The 17,527-nt window shown below is 44.9% G+C and overlaps 1 protein-coding gene across 4 annotated transcripts in view; it reads left to right on the top strand.

Moving 5' to 3' along the window:
• Positions 1-17,527, top strand: part of PLEKHM2 (pleckstrin homology and RUN domain containing M2) — a 68,169-nt gene that overhangs the window by 26,593 nt on the left and 24,049 nt on the right. For 2 of the 4 annotated variants that reach the window (XM_068241654.1, XM_068241655.1), the window contains 6 exons: positions 5,571-5,973; positions 8,123-8,803; positions 12,601-12,670; positions 16,296-16,386; positions 16,464-16,528; positions 16,609-16,697. In XM_068241654.1, the coding sequence (XP_068097755.1) occupies positions 5,571-5,973; positions 8,123-8,803; positions 12,601-12,670; positions 16,296-16,386; positions 16,464-16,528; positions 16,609-16,697 (1,399 nt within the window). The remainder of the gene's footprint in view (positions 1-5,570; positions 5,974-8,122; positions 8,804-12,600; positions 12,671-16,295; positions 16,387-16,463; positions 16,529-16,608; positions 16,698-17,527) is intronic. The other 2 variants (XM_068241657.1, XM_068241656.1) reach the window with 1 other exon arrangement.

The raw sequence follows: 17,527 nt of genomic DNA, 5'->3' as shown, positions 1-17,527 counted from the left end.
TGTGTGGCTGTATGTTCTTTTCTTCTCCATCAGCCCTCCAGTCTCCATTGGGTGTTCTGTACCAGTAACGAGGACTGTCCTCATCTCCCCACATCCACCAATCAGATTCAGCCACACCGATGGCAGCTGGAATCTGTGCTTGCAGGTGATTGGTGGCTGCGGAGGAATACTGGCAGTTCTCTCCTCCTAGTGTCTCCTCCATTCCTCGGATAATTTGGATAATTCCTCAAGCTGCAGCCAGTGGAAGCCCTCCATCAGGTTTTGTTGGAGAGATGGCTGCAGCACAAGAAGGGAGACTCTTAACAGGGACACATCTGCATTATGTGTCTTTATGACTGTCTGCGTCACCGCTAAAGAGTTGCCCTTTGGGGACACAGAAAGCAGTGAGCACCAGGAAACGGTCAGTCTCTACCTTGCGTTGTCCTTGTTTTAAGGTGCCAATCAATGGTACAATTTTTTTTTCTTCAGATGTGATTTTTCAATGCACTTTTTACGATCGTAAGTAATTGGAAGGTAATTTATCAATAATTCCCATAAACTGGTCAGTTAGGGCATTTTCTCTCTTCAGATACGATTTGTAAAATCCAACTTTTTTGATCAATTACATTTTCTGTTCAAATCGACCAAAGAAACGGTTCGCATCGATTTTCATCACATGCTGCACAGTTTTCTTTACAGTTCGATCATAAAAAGAGTGTCGCTGGATCTGATGATAAAATTGTACCGTTAATTGGCACCTTAAGATATGATGGAGGATATGGATGCTGGAGGCAGCACAGACAGTTTCTGTTACACACCCTCTGCCAGACGAGGCCTGTTGTCTTATGTTTTGTTTTTCTCCCTCTGAATCTGGTTGTCTGTTTTTCCTCTTCTCCTGATATGTCCACCCTGTCATCCTCATCCTCTACATTCCCTCCCCCTCCTGCCGCAATGTCAGAGGACTTCCTGTATCCCCCCCCTCCCCCGCTGCTGCTGCATGCTGCCGGTTGGTTCTCTAACCTTTTAACATGTGACCTTGCTGCAGATTGGGTTACACACATTAACCAACACTCTGAGAATCACCGATTGTACAGACTGCTGTCTATGGAGGGGTGTAGGCGAGAGCCATAGACTGAATTCAGGAGAGTTTTGTGTCTCTGCCATTATTCTCCATAATTAGATGTATGCAGTAGGTGGACATCTTGTAATCCCCACTATGGACACTCACAGTCAGGTCCCTAAGTGTGCTTCCCCCTACAGAACACAACAGAGAGCGCAGCAACTTGCCTGCACAGGGATTGTAGAAAAAACTCACCCAAAACTATCACTCTTTAAAGAGACACTGAAGCGAAAAAAAAAAAATGATATAGTGAATTGGTTGTGTACTATGAATAATTACTAGAAGATTAGCAGCAAAGAAAATATTCTCATACTTTTATTTTCAGGTATGTAGTGTTTTTTCTAACATTGCATCATTCTATAATATGTGCAGATTACACAACACTCAGCATTCAAAATGAGTCTTTCAGAGCAGTCTGTGAAGTAATGACCTCTCCTCTAGCAGAGGAAAAGTAAATAGTCCAGGAACAGTTGAGATAATAAAAGTCAGATAACAGCCCTCTCCATGACTAACTTAGTCGGAGAGCTTAATGGCTTGTTTGCATAGAGATAACAACTGGAGTTTCTCAACTCTTCCTGTACTGTAAACAATTAGACCGTTGGTAACCAGTCTTATCACCCGAACGATAGTCTGTACACACGTCGGATTTGACGCGAAAACGTCCGAACGACGGAACGTTCAAACGACGGGTCGTTCGCTAAAATCCGACGTGTGTATGGGCCTTTAGAAATAGAACATTAGTAGCAAAGAATAGTCTCTCATGTTGTTTTCCAGTACAGGAAGAGTTAAGAAAAACTTCAGTTATCTATGCAAAAGAGCTTCTCTGAGCTATTCCGCCCACTGGGTCAAATACAGTCCTGTTTTCTGAAGCACTTAAAGAGAGTCTGAAGTGTGCTAAAAATGAGGTTTTTACTTCAAAAACCTCCTAACATAATTGCCCCTATTAAACTCAGCATCCCTGCTGCTGAAAAAGCAATAAATCACCCCAAACTGTCCGGGGCACATCGCAGGGCTTCTTCCGTGAAGAGCCAGAGCTTTAGGCTGTAGCTCTGCCTCTACACGCGTCCATCAGCGCGGATCGCCGCCTCTCCCCGCCCCTCTGTCTTCCTTCACTGAGAGGGGCGGAGAGAGGCGGAGATGCATGCTGATTGACACGCATGGAGGCAGAGCTGCAGCTGAAAGCTCTGCCTCCTTAGGGCAGCAAAATCCACGACCAAGAAAGTTGTGGATTTTGCCGGGGGAGTTTGGATTGATTTATTCCTTATTCAGCCATGGGGATGCAGAGTTTTAATAGGGGAAATGTTAGAGGTTTTTAAAGTCAAAACCTCATTTTTAAGAGACTTCAGAGTCTTTTTAAACAGCCAAGAAACAGCCAGAGACAGATTGAGATAAGGTTTTACTACAGGAAAGTTCAAAGGGTCATTATTTCAGCTTTTTATAGCTTAAAGAGACTCTGTAACAAAAATTTCAGCCTTATTTCTTCTATCCTATAAGTTTCTATACCTGTTGTAATGTGCTCTGTCTTACTGCAGCCTATCCTAATTGCACAGTGGCTGTATTATCTCTGTTATATAATCTAATCTTCTTTCCTCTGACGGCTTTGTCGGGCTCAGGCACTCAGGCAGGAATGTGCTGGTCTGCTTGTGATAGGATAGAAGCTATACACACCCGCTCCAAGCCCCCTGCAGGCTCTGTATGAGTCACAGACTGAGCTCCTCTCAGCCTATCACACTCTGGTTAGCAGCCATGTCTTTTGTTTGTAAACGCTGCCTAAAACTGGCAATTACAAGCCAGGATTGCAGCAGGGAGTGGCAGAAACAGCACAGAGGGGCCCAGGAGAACATAATGAATAGAATGGTATGCTTTTTATTGTAAGAATTTTAGAGTACAGATTCTCTTTAAAATACAGTGTGTGGTTTCTAAACTGCAAATGTGACAGAATGATGCAATGTTATTAAAGAAAAAAAGTTTTATATAACTAAAAATAAAAATGAATCTCTTTTCTTTGCTACTAATGTTCAATTCATTATCTGTATTACACATACAACTCATTATATTATTTTATTTTATTTTTTTGCTTCAGATTTGCTTTGAGATGACAAATCCTAGCATGTCTCTATAGATTACATCTTGGCCCCTCAGCTCTCCAACTCCTCTCATCCGAGTCCCTTTATTTTATATGAGAAAACAGATAAACATAGGCGATATGTCTATAAACCTAGGAGCCCTTTTTTCCTGGATGGTGGGTCTTTACGGCCCCCCTTTCCCCAAATAGGCCGACCGCCATGTCCTCTGCCTTGTCGTTTAGCGTATCGCGGACTCTGCTGGCAACAATTGTCGCCCTTTCACGGGTGAACAAGTGAGACATTACGGCTGAATCATGGGGAGATAAGACAAGACACAGAACATTTTATACAGCGCTTTTCTCCTGGCAGACTCAAAGCACCAGAGCTGCCTGCAGCCACTGGGACACACTCTATAGGCAGTAGCAGCGTTGGAGAGTCTTGCCCAAGGTCTCCTACTGAATAACTGCTGGCTTACTAAACTGGAAGAGCCGAGATTCAAACTGTCAGAGGCAGAGTCCTTGACCAGTACACTATCCAACCACTGGATGGACAGAGGTGGAGTATAAACCGAGAACCTGTCATTTTGGATCTTGGTTTATATTTGAGCATATATGGCAATTCTCTGATTCCGTAGCCAAGTCCTCCTCTCCCTTAGAGGCCTATAGATAATTACATTTGTATATCCTCGCAGCTGTAGAGCCTGGATTCCTCCCGGTAGATATCCTCCTGTATTTCCTGATGTGGTGCAGTACCAGAGGCGGGCAGGAGAGGGAGCCCTGCTATTCTCACTGGACACGGCCGCTTCCTCCTGAGGGCTGATGATTTGTGTCACTAATTGGAATGTTGTGGGTTTTTGTTTTAAACTAACCATGTAACCTGCTAACTAACCTCACAGTGTGGGTGTGTGCTGGTGTGTACACTGTGTGGCGGAAACGTTTGTCACCTGCACTGTTCTGGTGGTTTTATGTCTATTTCTAGCAACGGTATTATGTCTAGTTACTAATCTGTTTCCAGATAGAAATGTTTGTCTAACAATTTAATAATGTCTTTGTTAGTGTGTGATGAGATTTACCGATAGGGCAGTTAACCTTGGACAGTGTTAGGTAGTCTTGCCCAAGGACTCCTCACTGAATAGGTCCTGGCTTACTGAACGAGATTTGAACCCTGGTCTTGTGTGTCAGAGGCAGAGCCCTTAACCAGTACACTATCCAGCCACAGCAGTATATGGGGGGGGGGGGGGGGAGGGGGGGGCATGTTTAACTGCAACTGCAGGGGATGGGGAGGAATTCTGGGGCAATAGATGAGGAATAAAGTCCTGACCACCCTTTTAATGCTGAAGCTTGAGTAACCTTTATGAAGGGCTGTATCTGTTTTGTGCTGCAGGTTCAGTAAAGATGCCCATTGACGATACAATCTCTCGACCGTATGTTCGATCGGTTTGTGTACCGTTAACGGTGACGATCAACAATCTTTCTATCGATCAGTCCGTCAATCCAGATTTCCGACTGATTCTTTAGAGGTGGCCATTAACAATCTAATGTCCCGAATGATCGACCATCCGGTCGTTGAGAACGATTGGAAATGATCTAATCCACCAATGAAGGCGAAAATGAGAAGCAATCCGATCAGACTAACAGATCGACGGAATGATCAATAGAATGATCGTTTGTCGTCAGTCGGCTCCATTAATGGTACCCAATCCGATCATTCGTATGGTCAATCACCCGGGAGATTGTACCGCTAATTGGTTTGCTTCTCATTTTCCCCTTCGCAGTGCATCCAGAGCGACCTTTTTCGATCGTAAGGGTCGGTCGGTCTGTCTTTCGGGAAATTGCATCGTTACTGGGCACTTAAAGAATTGTTTATTTTATTCCTGTATGTATAGGTGCTTATATTTGTGGACTTAGCTGAAATCCAGCTTTCTTTGCTGTGTTGATGAGCAGGATGGGGGCGTGGCATAACAGTGGCAGGGGGAGTGGCATAATGGTGACATTCACAGTATTGGCTTATCCCTTCTGTAATATTATGGTAGTATTGTGAGGATTGCTAAGGATTACCATTGCGTGTCACAATACTTGTCAGGCTACAGGAGTGGGTGTGGTCTCAGCTTTAGAATAGTCCGGAGAATAGAAGTTACATTCTGTGAGGCTGACCTCTAGTGACCTGTGGGTATAATCCGGTTATTTTTCTGTATTCCAGAATGAAATGAGTAATCAGTCCCGACTCCCAACCACTGCCAGTTCTTATGAATCAGGTTTACCATAGTTTTGATGATTTTGCCCTTCTTGTGCCAGATTCTTGGTTAGGGCTGTGATTAAGAGACGGTGTATTATTACCCGAGCGCTCCTCAGTGTCCTCTTCCCTCGCTGACTGTCACCCCTCTCTGTCGTGCTGTCCTGTAACAGACGGAGAAGTCCCCGATGGCAGCAGCTTCCCCTGCCCGCCGCCATTTCTCCTCGCTGGCCTCAAATCACACAGCGGGAATCTGGTGCATCGATACAACCCGTTCACACAAGATCTGTCGTCTTCTGATGTCACCCCAGGGCCTGGGACCGCCGCTGACACCCCCGACACGAGTGACCCCATCACCCAGGACTCGGAGGTCGATGTGACGTCCCTGAGCAACACCACTTTGTCCTACAACCAGCCAACGAGGGCCTCCGAAGCGGCGTCCGACAGCACCGACCTCAGCACCCAGGATGTGGCGGACGGGCTCTCCACCTCTGAGTCTACCCCGGTGCACAGCGCCAGCAGGAAGGCCAACTTCACCACCTACACCGAGAACCACGCGGAGCTGGAGGTCATCAGGTGGGGTCATGGCGAGCCAACAATACCATTTATTATGATAAACCTCTTAAACATTTCATGAAAAGTGAAATCGTCCTACAGTGTGTGGAGGGCGTGGGCTGTGTATGTGGGGGGTACCTTGCCTAAGCTGCCGCCTCCCTTCAAATGCGTTCCATGCCGCGTTACATCTTCTTGCACTTCTGCCTTCGAAACCCGAACTTCCGCTATGACGGCGGAAGTCTAAGAAGATGAAACGCAGCATGGAACCCATTATTCACAGCAGAATTTTCTTAGAATTTATTGCAGTATGTGTAGCTATCTACTGCTTCTCCTCACCGACAGTTAACAAATGTTGCCTTCCCTGATCAGTTTTTGATTAAGGTCCTAAATATAAATTTTTTGTCTGCTTCGACGCCTTCTCCGGCAAAGACAGTTTTTACTGTCAGAATGGGTGTGGCCATGGGTGGAGTCAAATGTACAAATGCTGTTTTGATGGCCAGATGTGCCCCCTTCCCCATTCAGATAGCCCAATGTCTCACCCCCCGTAGATAACCAGATGTGCCCCACTTTTTCTGCTGCTAATGCTTCTGCACTCCTCTGTAGAGAGAGGGAGAGAAGCAGGGGTGCTTCTGGCAGTCAGCGAGCCGCCGTTCACGCATGTGGGGATGCAGCAGCTGTGCTGAGCGCTCTCACAGTGCTGCGCCCAGGGACGTATGTTCCTCCTTGCCCCCCCCATAGCTATGCCTCTGTTCTGTGGATGGAATGTCTCAGCCATGAAGTACCACCCGCACACCTTTGGCATAAGACAAATATTGGTGAGTGGAGTGCTCTTGTCAGGGTTTTCTGGGTGATTGATAGTACCCCTCTATCAATCTGTAAGCAATGCAGAGACTTCTACAAGTGATAACTTTATTTAAGCAGACACGAGCCAACATTTCTGGACACAAAAGTCCCTTCTTAAGTGCAAATGGGTCTGGTAAACGTATCTAAACTGGAGCAAGACCCGGCACCTTTACCAATTCACTCACCAGTAAGTGATGCGGTCCATCTGGTTGCCTAGTGATCTTGTTCCAGTTTAGATATATAACCGATCCATTTGCCTTGAATAAGAAACTTCTGTGTCCTGAAATATCGGCTCATGTTTGCTTGAAGAATGTCTGATGTGTTTAAAGAGTAACTGTCAGGCTGCAGAAGCTAATTTAAACCTCTATTCTCCTGTGTTAAACAGTTTAGAAGGAAGCTCAAAAGCCATTAGTGAAGATAAACATTTCAGTTACCTTTGATGTGTGCTTATCTTAAAGTCTGTTATAGACCCATAAAGACGCAAGCCGCAGCTAAACTGCAAAGCATTCTGGGGCCCTCCCCTCGGCTGCTAATGAGACGGTACAGGAGCTTCTAATCAGTCCAGCGCGAAGCACTGATAAATCTCGGGCAGACTACACTGCAGGAGTCAGCTATTGTTCCTAGCCACATGGCTCATTAATATTCACTGCACACCGTGTTGTTCAAGAACGAGCTTATCTGTGATCAGAAGCAGGCAGGACATGACCACACATTTGGCTTCACAAACATGGAGCCTGCCATGAGCTGTCAGGAGCATCTATCTCTGCATATACTATATACAAAATCTGTGAAATCCAAACGTGGACAGTGAAATGCATATGTAATGTAAGTACAGCCAATCTTTAGCTACTGATATATGTGTTTATTTTCTCTGAGACCCTATACCTAACAGCTCCTCTTTAAGAAGTCAGTAGATGAGGTGGGGGGGGGCAGATCTCTTAACTGCCCCCAATGACTAAGTGATAACACTTGTACATTGTGAATCCTCTGGACGTGAGGTGTTTAAAGACAACTGAATTAAGAAGAATATGGAAATTGCCATATGTATTGCCTTTTAAAAAGTACTAGTTGCCTGGCAGTCCTGCTGATGTGGCTGCAGTAGTGTTTGAATAACACCAGAAACAAGCATGCAGCTAATCTTGTCAGTTCTGACAATGTCAGAAACACCTGATCTGCTGCATGCTTGTTCAGGGTCTATGGCTAAAAGTATTAGTGGCAGGGGAATCTGCAGGCTAGCCAGGCAACTGGTATTGCTTAAAAGGAAACCAATATAGCAGCCTCCATTCCCTCTCGCTTCAGTGTGCTTTAATTCCATTGTTTGTTTCAGGATGGTGAGGAAGAAGCGCGGAGGAAAGCGCAAGAAAGTCCGATCAGAGGATGGAGGCCCCCGTTCCCTCCTCAGCACCTCCGAGCCTGAGGAGCCAGACCCCAATCAGAGGCAGGTTGTCTGTAATGGTGAAATGACAGAGAAGCCGACTGAGCTGGTGGAACCCGCCCTCCGCCTGGCCAAGATGCAGGACACGTCCATGGAGAGGGTCGGCCAGCCACTCACAGAGGTCATCGAGAAGCTGAATGGCCAGCTGGACCCTCAGAGCTGGTCCTGCAACCCCGAATCCACCGACCATCCCTTTCGGACCTGCTCCCCGGGGGAGACCCCCGGCGACCCCCAATCCCAAGACGTTAGTAAGGGGTTGCAGGACCCCATGGACTTCTACTACTTTACCCCAGAGAGTCCATACTCTGCTACAGCAGGTGGTGGCGACAATGACTCTCCAGGCCCGAGCCAACCAACACATGTTTTTGGTGGCCTTGAGGATGTTGGACAAACGGAGGAAGGAAGAGGCTCAGAGACTTCACCTACAGAACCCATAGAGGACCAGTCCAGCCAGACGCTTCTGACCACTGGTTCCGGTGGGAAGGGGAGCCCCAGTCTCAGTGTTGCAGAGGATTCTGGAGTGGAGGAGGGGCAGGGGAGCCCCACAGACGCTCCACACCCTTGTGAATTTAGGTAAGGACTTGATTGGTTGTGTGCAGTAATTGATCTTTCTCTACCAGAAGCAGATTGGACATGCAGGAAAATGTCGATCAAAATATTGGTTTTTGTTCCATGTGTATTCCCTTTCCATTCATTTTGGATCTATATCCAATTGCAAAAATGATCAGGATTGAGAAAATTGCCTACACACTGGCTTTCATAGCCATATCCAATCGCTGGCAGATTATCATTATTTTTATTTATAGAGCACCAACATATTCCATAGCGCTGTACAACATGCAAAACACACAACAATGGGCAGCATAGATACATGAGCAGTTCAACATACTGTACAATCAGGACAACCAGTGACACAAGCACAGAAAAATACAGTTGATTTGTAGGTTGAATAACATCACCAATACTGATAGCACAGAAACTGGAAACCAAAGAGGGAGGTCCATGCCCTTGTGAGCTTACAATCCAGAGGGTAGCAGGGTTGAGACACATGGAAGAAGACACGGGTGTTACCAGATGAGGCAGTGAGCTTTAAAGTGTAAAGGCTCATACACACATCAGACCATAGTCTTTGGAAAATGAACGATCACAGACCAATTTTACCCCCTTCCATGTAGTATGAGAGCCATACCTTCACAGTCTTTTCTATGGAGCTGAACTCCCCATCAGACAGAAATCTTTGCAAGATGCTGCACACACAGATGCTGTACAGACACAAAAGATCAGTATCTGCCAAAGATACGTTCCTGCAAATTGCATTCATAGACTATAAGATCTGCAGATCCTCATACACACCTTGTTTAACCGACACTCATCTGCAGATCAGAAATTCCATCCTGGTGGATCTGATCTGCAGATGAATGTCTGTTAACCCATTCAGGTTCCGTCGTTTTCACGTGAGAAATGTTCACCTCCCATTCATTAGCCTATAACTTTATCACTACTTATCACAGTGAACTGATCTATATCTTGTTTTTTTCCGCCACCAATTAGGCTTTCTTTGGGGGGTACATTTTGCTAAGAGCCACTTTACTGTAAATGCATTTTAACAGGAAGAATAAGAAAAAAACGGAAAAAATCATTATTTCTCAGTTTTCAGCCATTATAGTTTTAAAGTAATACATGCCTCCATAATTAAAACTCACGTATTGTATTTGCCCAGATGTCCCGGTTATTACACCGTTAAAATTATGTCCCTATCACAATGTATGGCGACAATATTTTATTTGGAAATAAAGGTGCATTTTATCCGTTTTGCATCTATCACTATTTACAAGTTTAACCACTTAACGACCGCCTAACGCCGATAGGCGTCGGCGGGTCGTTAGTGGTGTAGCATGGAAACTCCATGCTAGTTCACGGAGACTGCCTTCGTGAACAGGGTGCGAGCCGCCGATCGCGGCTCGCACGCATAATGTAAACATCCGGGGAAGAAATCCCCGCTGTTTACATCACACGGCGCTGCTGCGCAGCAGCGCCGTGACGTAGATCGGCGATCCCTGGCCTCTGATTGGCCGGGGATCGCCGTCATCTGATAGGCAGAAGCCTATCCTATCAGGCGCAGGACGGAATTCCGTCCTGCGCCGCTCAGAAAAAAAGGTAGAGGGAGGGAAAGCCGGGGAGCCCAGAAAACGCTGCGGAGGGGGGCTTTGAGGAGCCCCCCCCGCAAATCAGTAGTAGCCGGCGGCGATCAGACCCCCCCTGCAGGACATCCCCCTAGTGGGGAAAAAAGGGGGGAAGTCTGATCGCCCTGCCACATTCCTGATCGGTGCTGCGGGCTGTAGAGCCCACGCAGCACCGATCAGTGCAAAATCCCCTGGTCCTTAAGTGGTTAAAATAAAAAAAATATAGAAATATTTCATCTTTACATTGATATTTAAAAAGTTTAGACCCTTAGGTAAATATTTACATGTTTTTATTTTATTTTATAGTAAACATTTTATTTGGGTAGTTTTGGGAGGGTGGGAGGTAAACAATAGGTTTGTAATCTAAATGTGTGTTGATTTTCATTTTTTTTTATTTTCAGTTGTAGTATTACTTTTTGGCCACAAGATGGCGGCCATGAGTTTGTTTACATGACGTCACTCTAAGTGTACCACACGCTTAGAGTGACGCATCGGGGAGGGAACAGCCAGAAAAGGCGCAGCTTCCGAGAGAAGCTGTCGCTTTTTCAGCGGGGGAGAGGAATCAGTGATCGGGCACCGTAGCCCGATTCACTGATTGCCTGGCTACCAAATCCGCGGCCGGGAGCGCGCGGTAGCGCGCATGGTTCCTGGACGTAGTTTCTACGTCCAGGAACCAAAATGGGTTAAACAAGGTGTGTATGATGATCTGCAGATCTCAGACTATGAATGCATTTTGCAGGAATGGATCTTTTGCAGAAACTGATCTTTTGAATGTCTACAGCATCTTTGTGTGCAGCATCTTGCAAAGATTTCTGTCTGATGGGGAGTTCAGCTCCATAGAATAGACCGTGTAGAGTATGGCTCTCATACTACATGGAAGGGGGTAAAATTGGTCTGTGATATTTCATTTTCCTAATGCTTCACACCAGGGCTGTGGAGTCGGAGTCTGGCAATTTTGGGTGCCTGGAGTCGGAGTCGGGAAAAAATGCACCGACTCCGAATGAATTTGTAACTGTAATTAAAATAGAAAATATGATAAAATGTTCTATTTCTCAGATAATAGTCATTAAAAATAATCTATATATATACAGTATATATACAGTAATAGCTGTGCTTAGTCCACAAAAATGAAATAAACCAATCAAAATTAGTTACTTGTGCTGCTTCAATAAAGCAGTCCCCGTATATTTAAGGTCAGATATACATATCTGATTGTGACTGTATATATGATGTGTACACAGGAATCTCTTATATATACTAAATAACATCTATGCTGTAAGAATAAAGCCTGATGTGTAGCTGTGTCACTAATAGAGATGGTCAACGAGATGGAAATAATTCTGCATTGATGCTGATTTATGCAAATGTATGCACTCCCTTTGCTGATGAAATCAAATAATTTGATATGTTGTTAAAATTTGGTTTGGTGACTACAAATTAAAGGGTAACTGAGACGGATGAAAAGTAAAAAGTGTTATACATACCTGGGGCTTCCTCCAGCCCCCTTCAGGCTAATCAGTCCCTCGCTGTCCTCCACCACCCAGATCTTCTGCTATGAGTCCTGGTAATTCAGCCAGTCAGCGCTGTCCGGCCGCATGCCGCTCCCACAGCCAGGAACATTCTGCACCTGCGCAATAGTGCTGCACAGGTGTAGTACGCTCCTGGCGGCGGAGTGTGTAACCTGCCCGTTGGTTGAGCTCTGCATACTTGTACAGGTAGTCAGTTCGGGTGCAGCGTCTGTTTGGAGGCGCTGCCATTTCCTTCTGCTGTTATTTACCTCTGCCCTGTCATTCACCCGCCGCTTTCCTGCCTCCTGCATAACGCGGCTCCCCTGCCTGTGTCCCTTCCCTCTTGCCTCCGCTTCCAATTGGAGGAAGCTTATAGAGGAGGAGAGGGAAGGGACACAGGCGGGGAGCCGTGTTATACAGGAGGTGGGAGGTGGGAGACGGGGGGGGGGGGACACTGTACAGACGCAGAGGCTGGGCATTGTATGCAGAAATGTGCCTCTGTGTCCTAATAGGATTTGGCAAACCCACCTCGGGTTCTCTTTAAGGACCAGCCGGGACTGAGCAAAGCAGCATGCAGCTGTTGCACCAATTAGGGATCACCAATGTAAACATGTAGGGCTCGATCCTGTGGGATTTCTCTCTCGTATTGCGCAGTTAATGGTGTTTGTTTTGCCTGCAGGGTGGATAATAACCTCCTTCTGCTGCTGATGATTCACGTCTTTCGGGAAAACGAGGAACAGCTGTTTAAGGTGAGAGAAGTACAGCTCCCCAAATCCACTTCCTGATCCCTCATTGGCTGTCTCACATCTAGGACACATCCAGGGTAAAAAAATAAACACAAATCTACTTGCCTCGGGCTTCCTCCAGCCCCTCACAGCCGTCCTGTGTCCTCGCCGCAGCTCCGCTCCTCGCTGTTGGTCCGGGCTCCCTTCCGGTACGAGAAGCCTAGTTGCGCTCCACCGTGCGTCTCTTATAGTCGCGCTGACATCCGGACTGTACTGCACAGGTGCTGTAGTTCGGCGCCTGCGCAGTACAATCTGGATGACTTCAGTGTGACTCCATGAGTCGCACGCTGAAGTGCAAGTAGATCCCGACCTGGCGAGGTCAGCATCTGTACCGGAGGGGGCCGGGGGCCACCAGAGCTGCGGCGAGGGCACCGGGCGGCGGTCAGGGGCTGGAGGAAGCCAGAGGTAAGTTGATTTTTAACTTACCTGGACCTTCCCTTTAAAGGGAAGGTGAAGTGAAAATAAACTTATGAAATAATGAATTGTATGTGTGGTACAGCTAAAATAGAAGCAGTAATAGCAAAGAAACAAGTCTCATGTTGTTTCCAGTACAGAAAGAGTTAAGAAACTTCATTTGTTATCTATGCAAAAGAGCTTCTCTGAGCTCCACAACCGAATTGGTTGTTGATTTCTGGAGCACTATACATGAAAGAAACAGTGACAAACCGCTTCAGATAAAGTTCAGCGAGAAGTTCAAAGGATCATTAGCTCTGCAAACCTCACTCTGTATTTTAAACTGTAAGACAGCAAACTCCAAATATGACGATATGATGCAATGCTATAAAAATAAAAAAGCTATATAACTGAAAATAAAAATGAGACTATTTTCTTTGCTGCTAATGTTCTATTCCTTATCCCTACTACCCATACAATTCATTATATCATAGATTTTTTTTCGCTTTAGTGTCACTTTAACTGTTCTGTGTCTCGCCTTCGGCCTTGTATCTTCCTACTACATAGATTTGGTAAAATCGTACAATTAACCACTTCCCAACTGAGGGGTTTTACCCCCTGACCACCAGAGCAATTTTCACCTTTCAGCGCTCCTTCCATTCATTCGTCTATATTTTTATCATTACTTATCGCAATGAAATGAACTATATCTTGTTTTTTTCGCCACCAATTAGGCTTTCTTTAGGTGGGACATTATGCCAAGAATTATTTTATTCTAAATGTGTTTTAATGGGAAAATAGGAAAAAGTGTGGGAAAAAATTTATTTTTCAGTTTTCGGCCTTTATAGTTTTTAAATAATGCATGCTACTGTAATTAAAACCCATTAAATGTATATGCCTATTTATCCCGGTTATAAAACCGTTTAAATTATGTCCCTATCACAATGTTTGCCGCCAATATTTTAGTTGGAAATAAAGGTGTATTTTTTTCAGTTTTGCGTCCATCCCTAATTACAAGCCCATAGTTTATAAAGTAACAGTGTTATACCCTCTTGACATAAATATTTAAAAAGTTCAGTCCCTAAGGTAACTATTTATGTATTTTTTTTAAATTGTAAATTTTTTATTTTTTTTTTAATTACAAAAAAAAATAAAATTGGGGAGTGTGGGAGGTAAGGAGTTAATTTTTTGTGTAAAACAAGTTTATTTGTGTGTAAAAAATGGTTAGGGTGTAGTTTTACTATTTGGCCACAAGATGGCAACATTACCAATTTGTTTCATGCGACCTGCAAGCGTCCTTCCGGACGCTTGCAGGAAGTAGAAAGAGGCTGGGACTTTATTTTTTTCACAATGATCGCGCTGCTCAGCCTAGCGGGAGCAGATCATTGCGGGGCTTAGATCAACGAACGGGAATGGATTTTCCCGTTCGTTGATCTCTGGGCGAGCGGGCGGCGGCGTGTTTACTAGCGGCGGGCGGCGTGTTTACGAGCGTGAGCGCGGACAGCGGCGGGAGTGCGCAAAGTACGGATTTCTCCGTCCCTGGGGGTGAAAGGATGGAAAAAGGGGCGGAGAAATCCGTACGCGCGGGGGTAAAGTGGTTAAGATTGTATTATTGCTAGGTACCTTTAAAGTGAATGGGAACCGCATTTTAAAAAAAATGAAGCAAATACTTACCTAAGAAGAGGGAAGGCTCTGGGTCATATAGAGCCTTCCATCTCCTCTCTCGGTGCTCCCTATCCTGTGCTGGCTCTCCCCTGTTTCAATCCCCCGCGAAAGGGTATTTGGAAGTGGAGCGGTTCCCATTCACTTTAAGGTGCCCATTAATTGTTAATTTTTTAGCGAACAATCTTATTATAAGATTATAGAGTTGGGAAAAAAAATGATATTCGATTCACAGCATACGAACTATTCCTGATATTGAATCCAGACGCAATTGTATCAAGCTTCTCTCTTCTCATACAATACAGCCTCAATAATCTGATCAACAATACGATTATTAGTTTAGAAATTTTGTGAATGGACAATTTAATGCTGGGCATACATGGCTCGATTTTGCCGTTCGATTCCCCGCTCGATTCGGGGGGCGATTCTCTTATCTATTCCGCTCGTTTTTCTTATCTTCTTCCATTGTGTTCAATGCGGAATCGAGCGGCGAAACGATCGGGCCAGGGATCGGACGTGTCGGAAATTATCTATCGGTTCGATAGATAATTTCCGACACGTCCGATCCCTGGCCCGATCGTTTCGGGCCAGGGATTTTGAGTCATCTAAGTGACTCAAAAACGACCCGTGTAGTCCCAGCAATTAGACCATCAGCTCATATGGGCAGGACTGTTTTAACCCCTGCGCTTCCTGTTTTTCCTGGCCACATATACTGTAAGTAAAAGGTGCGTTACATAGCTGTGTTTTTTTTCTTTATTTCCCTGTCATGTTGGTTAGATATCTATTTGTACAGCTCCATGAAAGATGTTGGTATTGGGCTAATCAGTAGTAGTAATATAATGGTAAGTACACACCATGCAATTTTTCCTTCAGATGCTATTTGTGGTCGAGGAAAAGATCCGATTGGGGGGAAAAAATGTACAGCTTGAATGCCAGCAACTGATTCCAGCTCAAAATCAGTCTCTTTCTCAATTGTGAGCAGATCAGACAGGCTGGAAAATAGAATTTGAAATACTGGCTATCGTTCTGTTTGAGGGTCCTTTTGCATCATTTTTAATCTCTATCCAATAGGAAATGGTCAGAAATGTCATCGGAATTCGATACTCTAGCCTTCTGCTGTAGCTGATCGATGTCGGATCTGAATATCAATCTGAGCAATCACTCTAATAGGATCTGTAGTAGAAATTGCATGGTGTGTACCTCGTACAACTGTAGCAAGAGGTATACGGTGGCTGCCATTTTTTTTTTAAAACAATACACATTGCCTGGCTATCCTGCTGAGCCTCTGCCTCTAATACTTTTATCCTGAACGCATGCAGCAGATCTGGTGTTTCTGACATTGTCAGATCTGACAAGATTATATGAATGCTTGTATCTGGTGTGATTCAGACACTACTGCAGCAAAATAGATCAGCAGGGCTGCCAGGCAACTGATATTGTTTAAAAGGAAATAAATATGCTGCCTCCGTATCCCTCTCACTTCAGTTGTCCTTTAAATCAGTCCTAATAACGACAGGTTCTCTTGTCTCCTCAGATGTTCCGGATGAGCACAGGACACATGGAGGGGGATCTGCAGCTGGTCTATGTGCTTCTCACTGACTGTTACATTTACTTACTGAGGAAAGGTGAGACCACGTTGTTGGTAAACTCTTGTAGTATCCTGTTCCTGTAGGCGCGTGACATTTCTGGCTCCTCCCCTCAGGTGCTGCAGACAAGCCGTACATGGTGGAGGACGCCGTCTCCTATAATGAGCTAGATTACGTCTCTGTGAGTGTTGCTTTACTCCGCCTTCCTCTCGCTATCTGCGTATTTCCAACCTCCATTAATATTTCCATTTTCTCTGGTAGGTGGGGCTTGACCAGCAAGCGGTGACGATTGTTTGTACCAACAGGCGGAGGCAGTTTCTGGTGGACACAGCGGACGTCTCTCTGACTGAGTGAGTTGTATCCTCAGATAGATATAAGTCGACCTTGTGTATGTTTACCCCAATATTTGACCACCTTAACCATTTCAGCCCGCGGGGATTTTTCACCTTATGCATCAGAGCAATTTTCAAAATTGAAAAAAAATTCATTATTTTTTAGTTTTCGGCCATTATAGCTTTAAAATAATCCACGCTACCATAATTAAAACCTATGTATTTTATTTGCCAGTTTGTCTCGGTTATTATACCATTTCAATTTTGTCCCTATCACAATGTATGGCGCCAATATTTTATTTGGAAATAAAGGTGCATTGTTTCCGTTTTGCTTCCATCCCTATTTACAAGCTTATAATTTAAAAAATGTTTGTAGTATAACCCCTTCACATGCATATTTAAAAAGTTCAGACCCTTAGGTAACTTTTTTTTTTTATTTATTGATTTTTTTTTTCACTTAATTTTATTTGGGTAATAATTTCGTGTGGGACATAGACAGTTAATTTTTAATGTTTTATGTGTAAATTGTAATGTAAAAAATATGTCGATGTAGTTTTACTATCTGGCCACCTTCATTTTTGTTTTCCCTCCTTGTGCTTCTCGCTAAGCGGAAGTACAAGAGGGATGCGGAAATTTTTCTGGGCAGAAAAACTGAAGCCTCTTGTGATGGCGCTTCGGTTTTTCTGCGGGGGACATGGATCAGTGATCGGGAACCATGTTCCCGTTCACTGATCCCAGGGCTACCGGGGGACACCACGGGGGCGTGATCACGCGCGGGAGCACGGCAGAGCAGCCGCCCGGACGTGAGCTTCACGTCTGGGCAGCAGAAATAGTTAAAGAAAACCTGT

The sequence above is a fragment of the Hyperolius riggenbachi genome, chromosome 6 (assembly GCF_040937935.1).
Source record: "Hyperolius riggenbachi isolate aHypRig1 chromosome 6, aHypRig1.pri, whole genome shotgun sequence".
Classification (NCBI taxonomy): domain Eukaryota; kingdom Metazoa; phylum Chordata; class Amphibia; order Anura; family Hyperoliidae; genus Hyperolius; species Hyperolius riggenbachi.
Note: the sequence above shows the minus strand (reverse complement) of the source record. Positions and strands in the feature narration are given on the sequence as shown.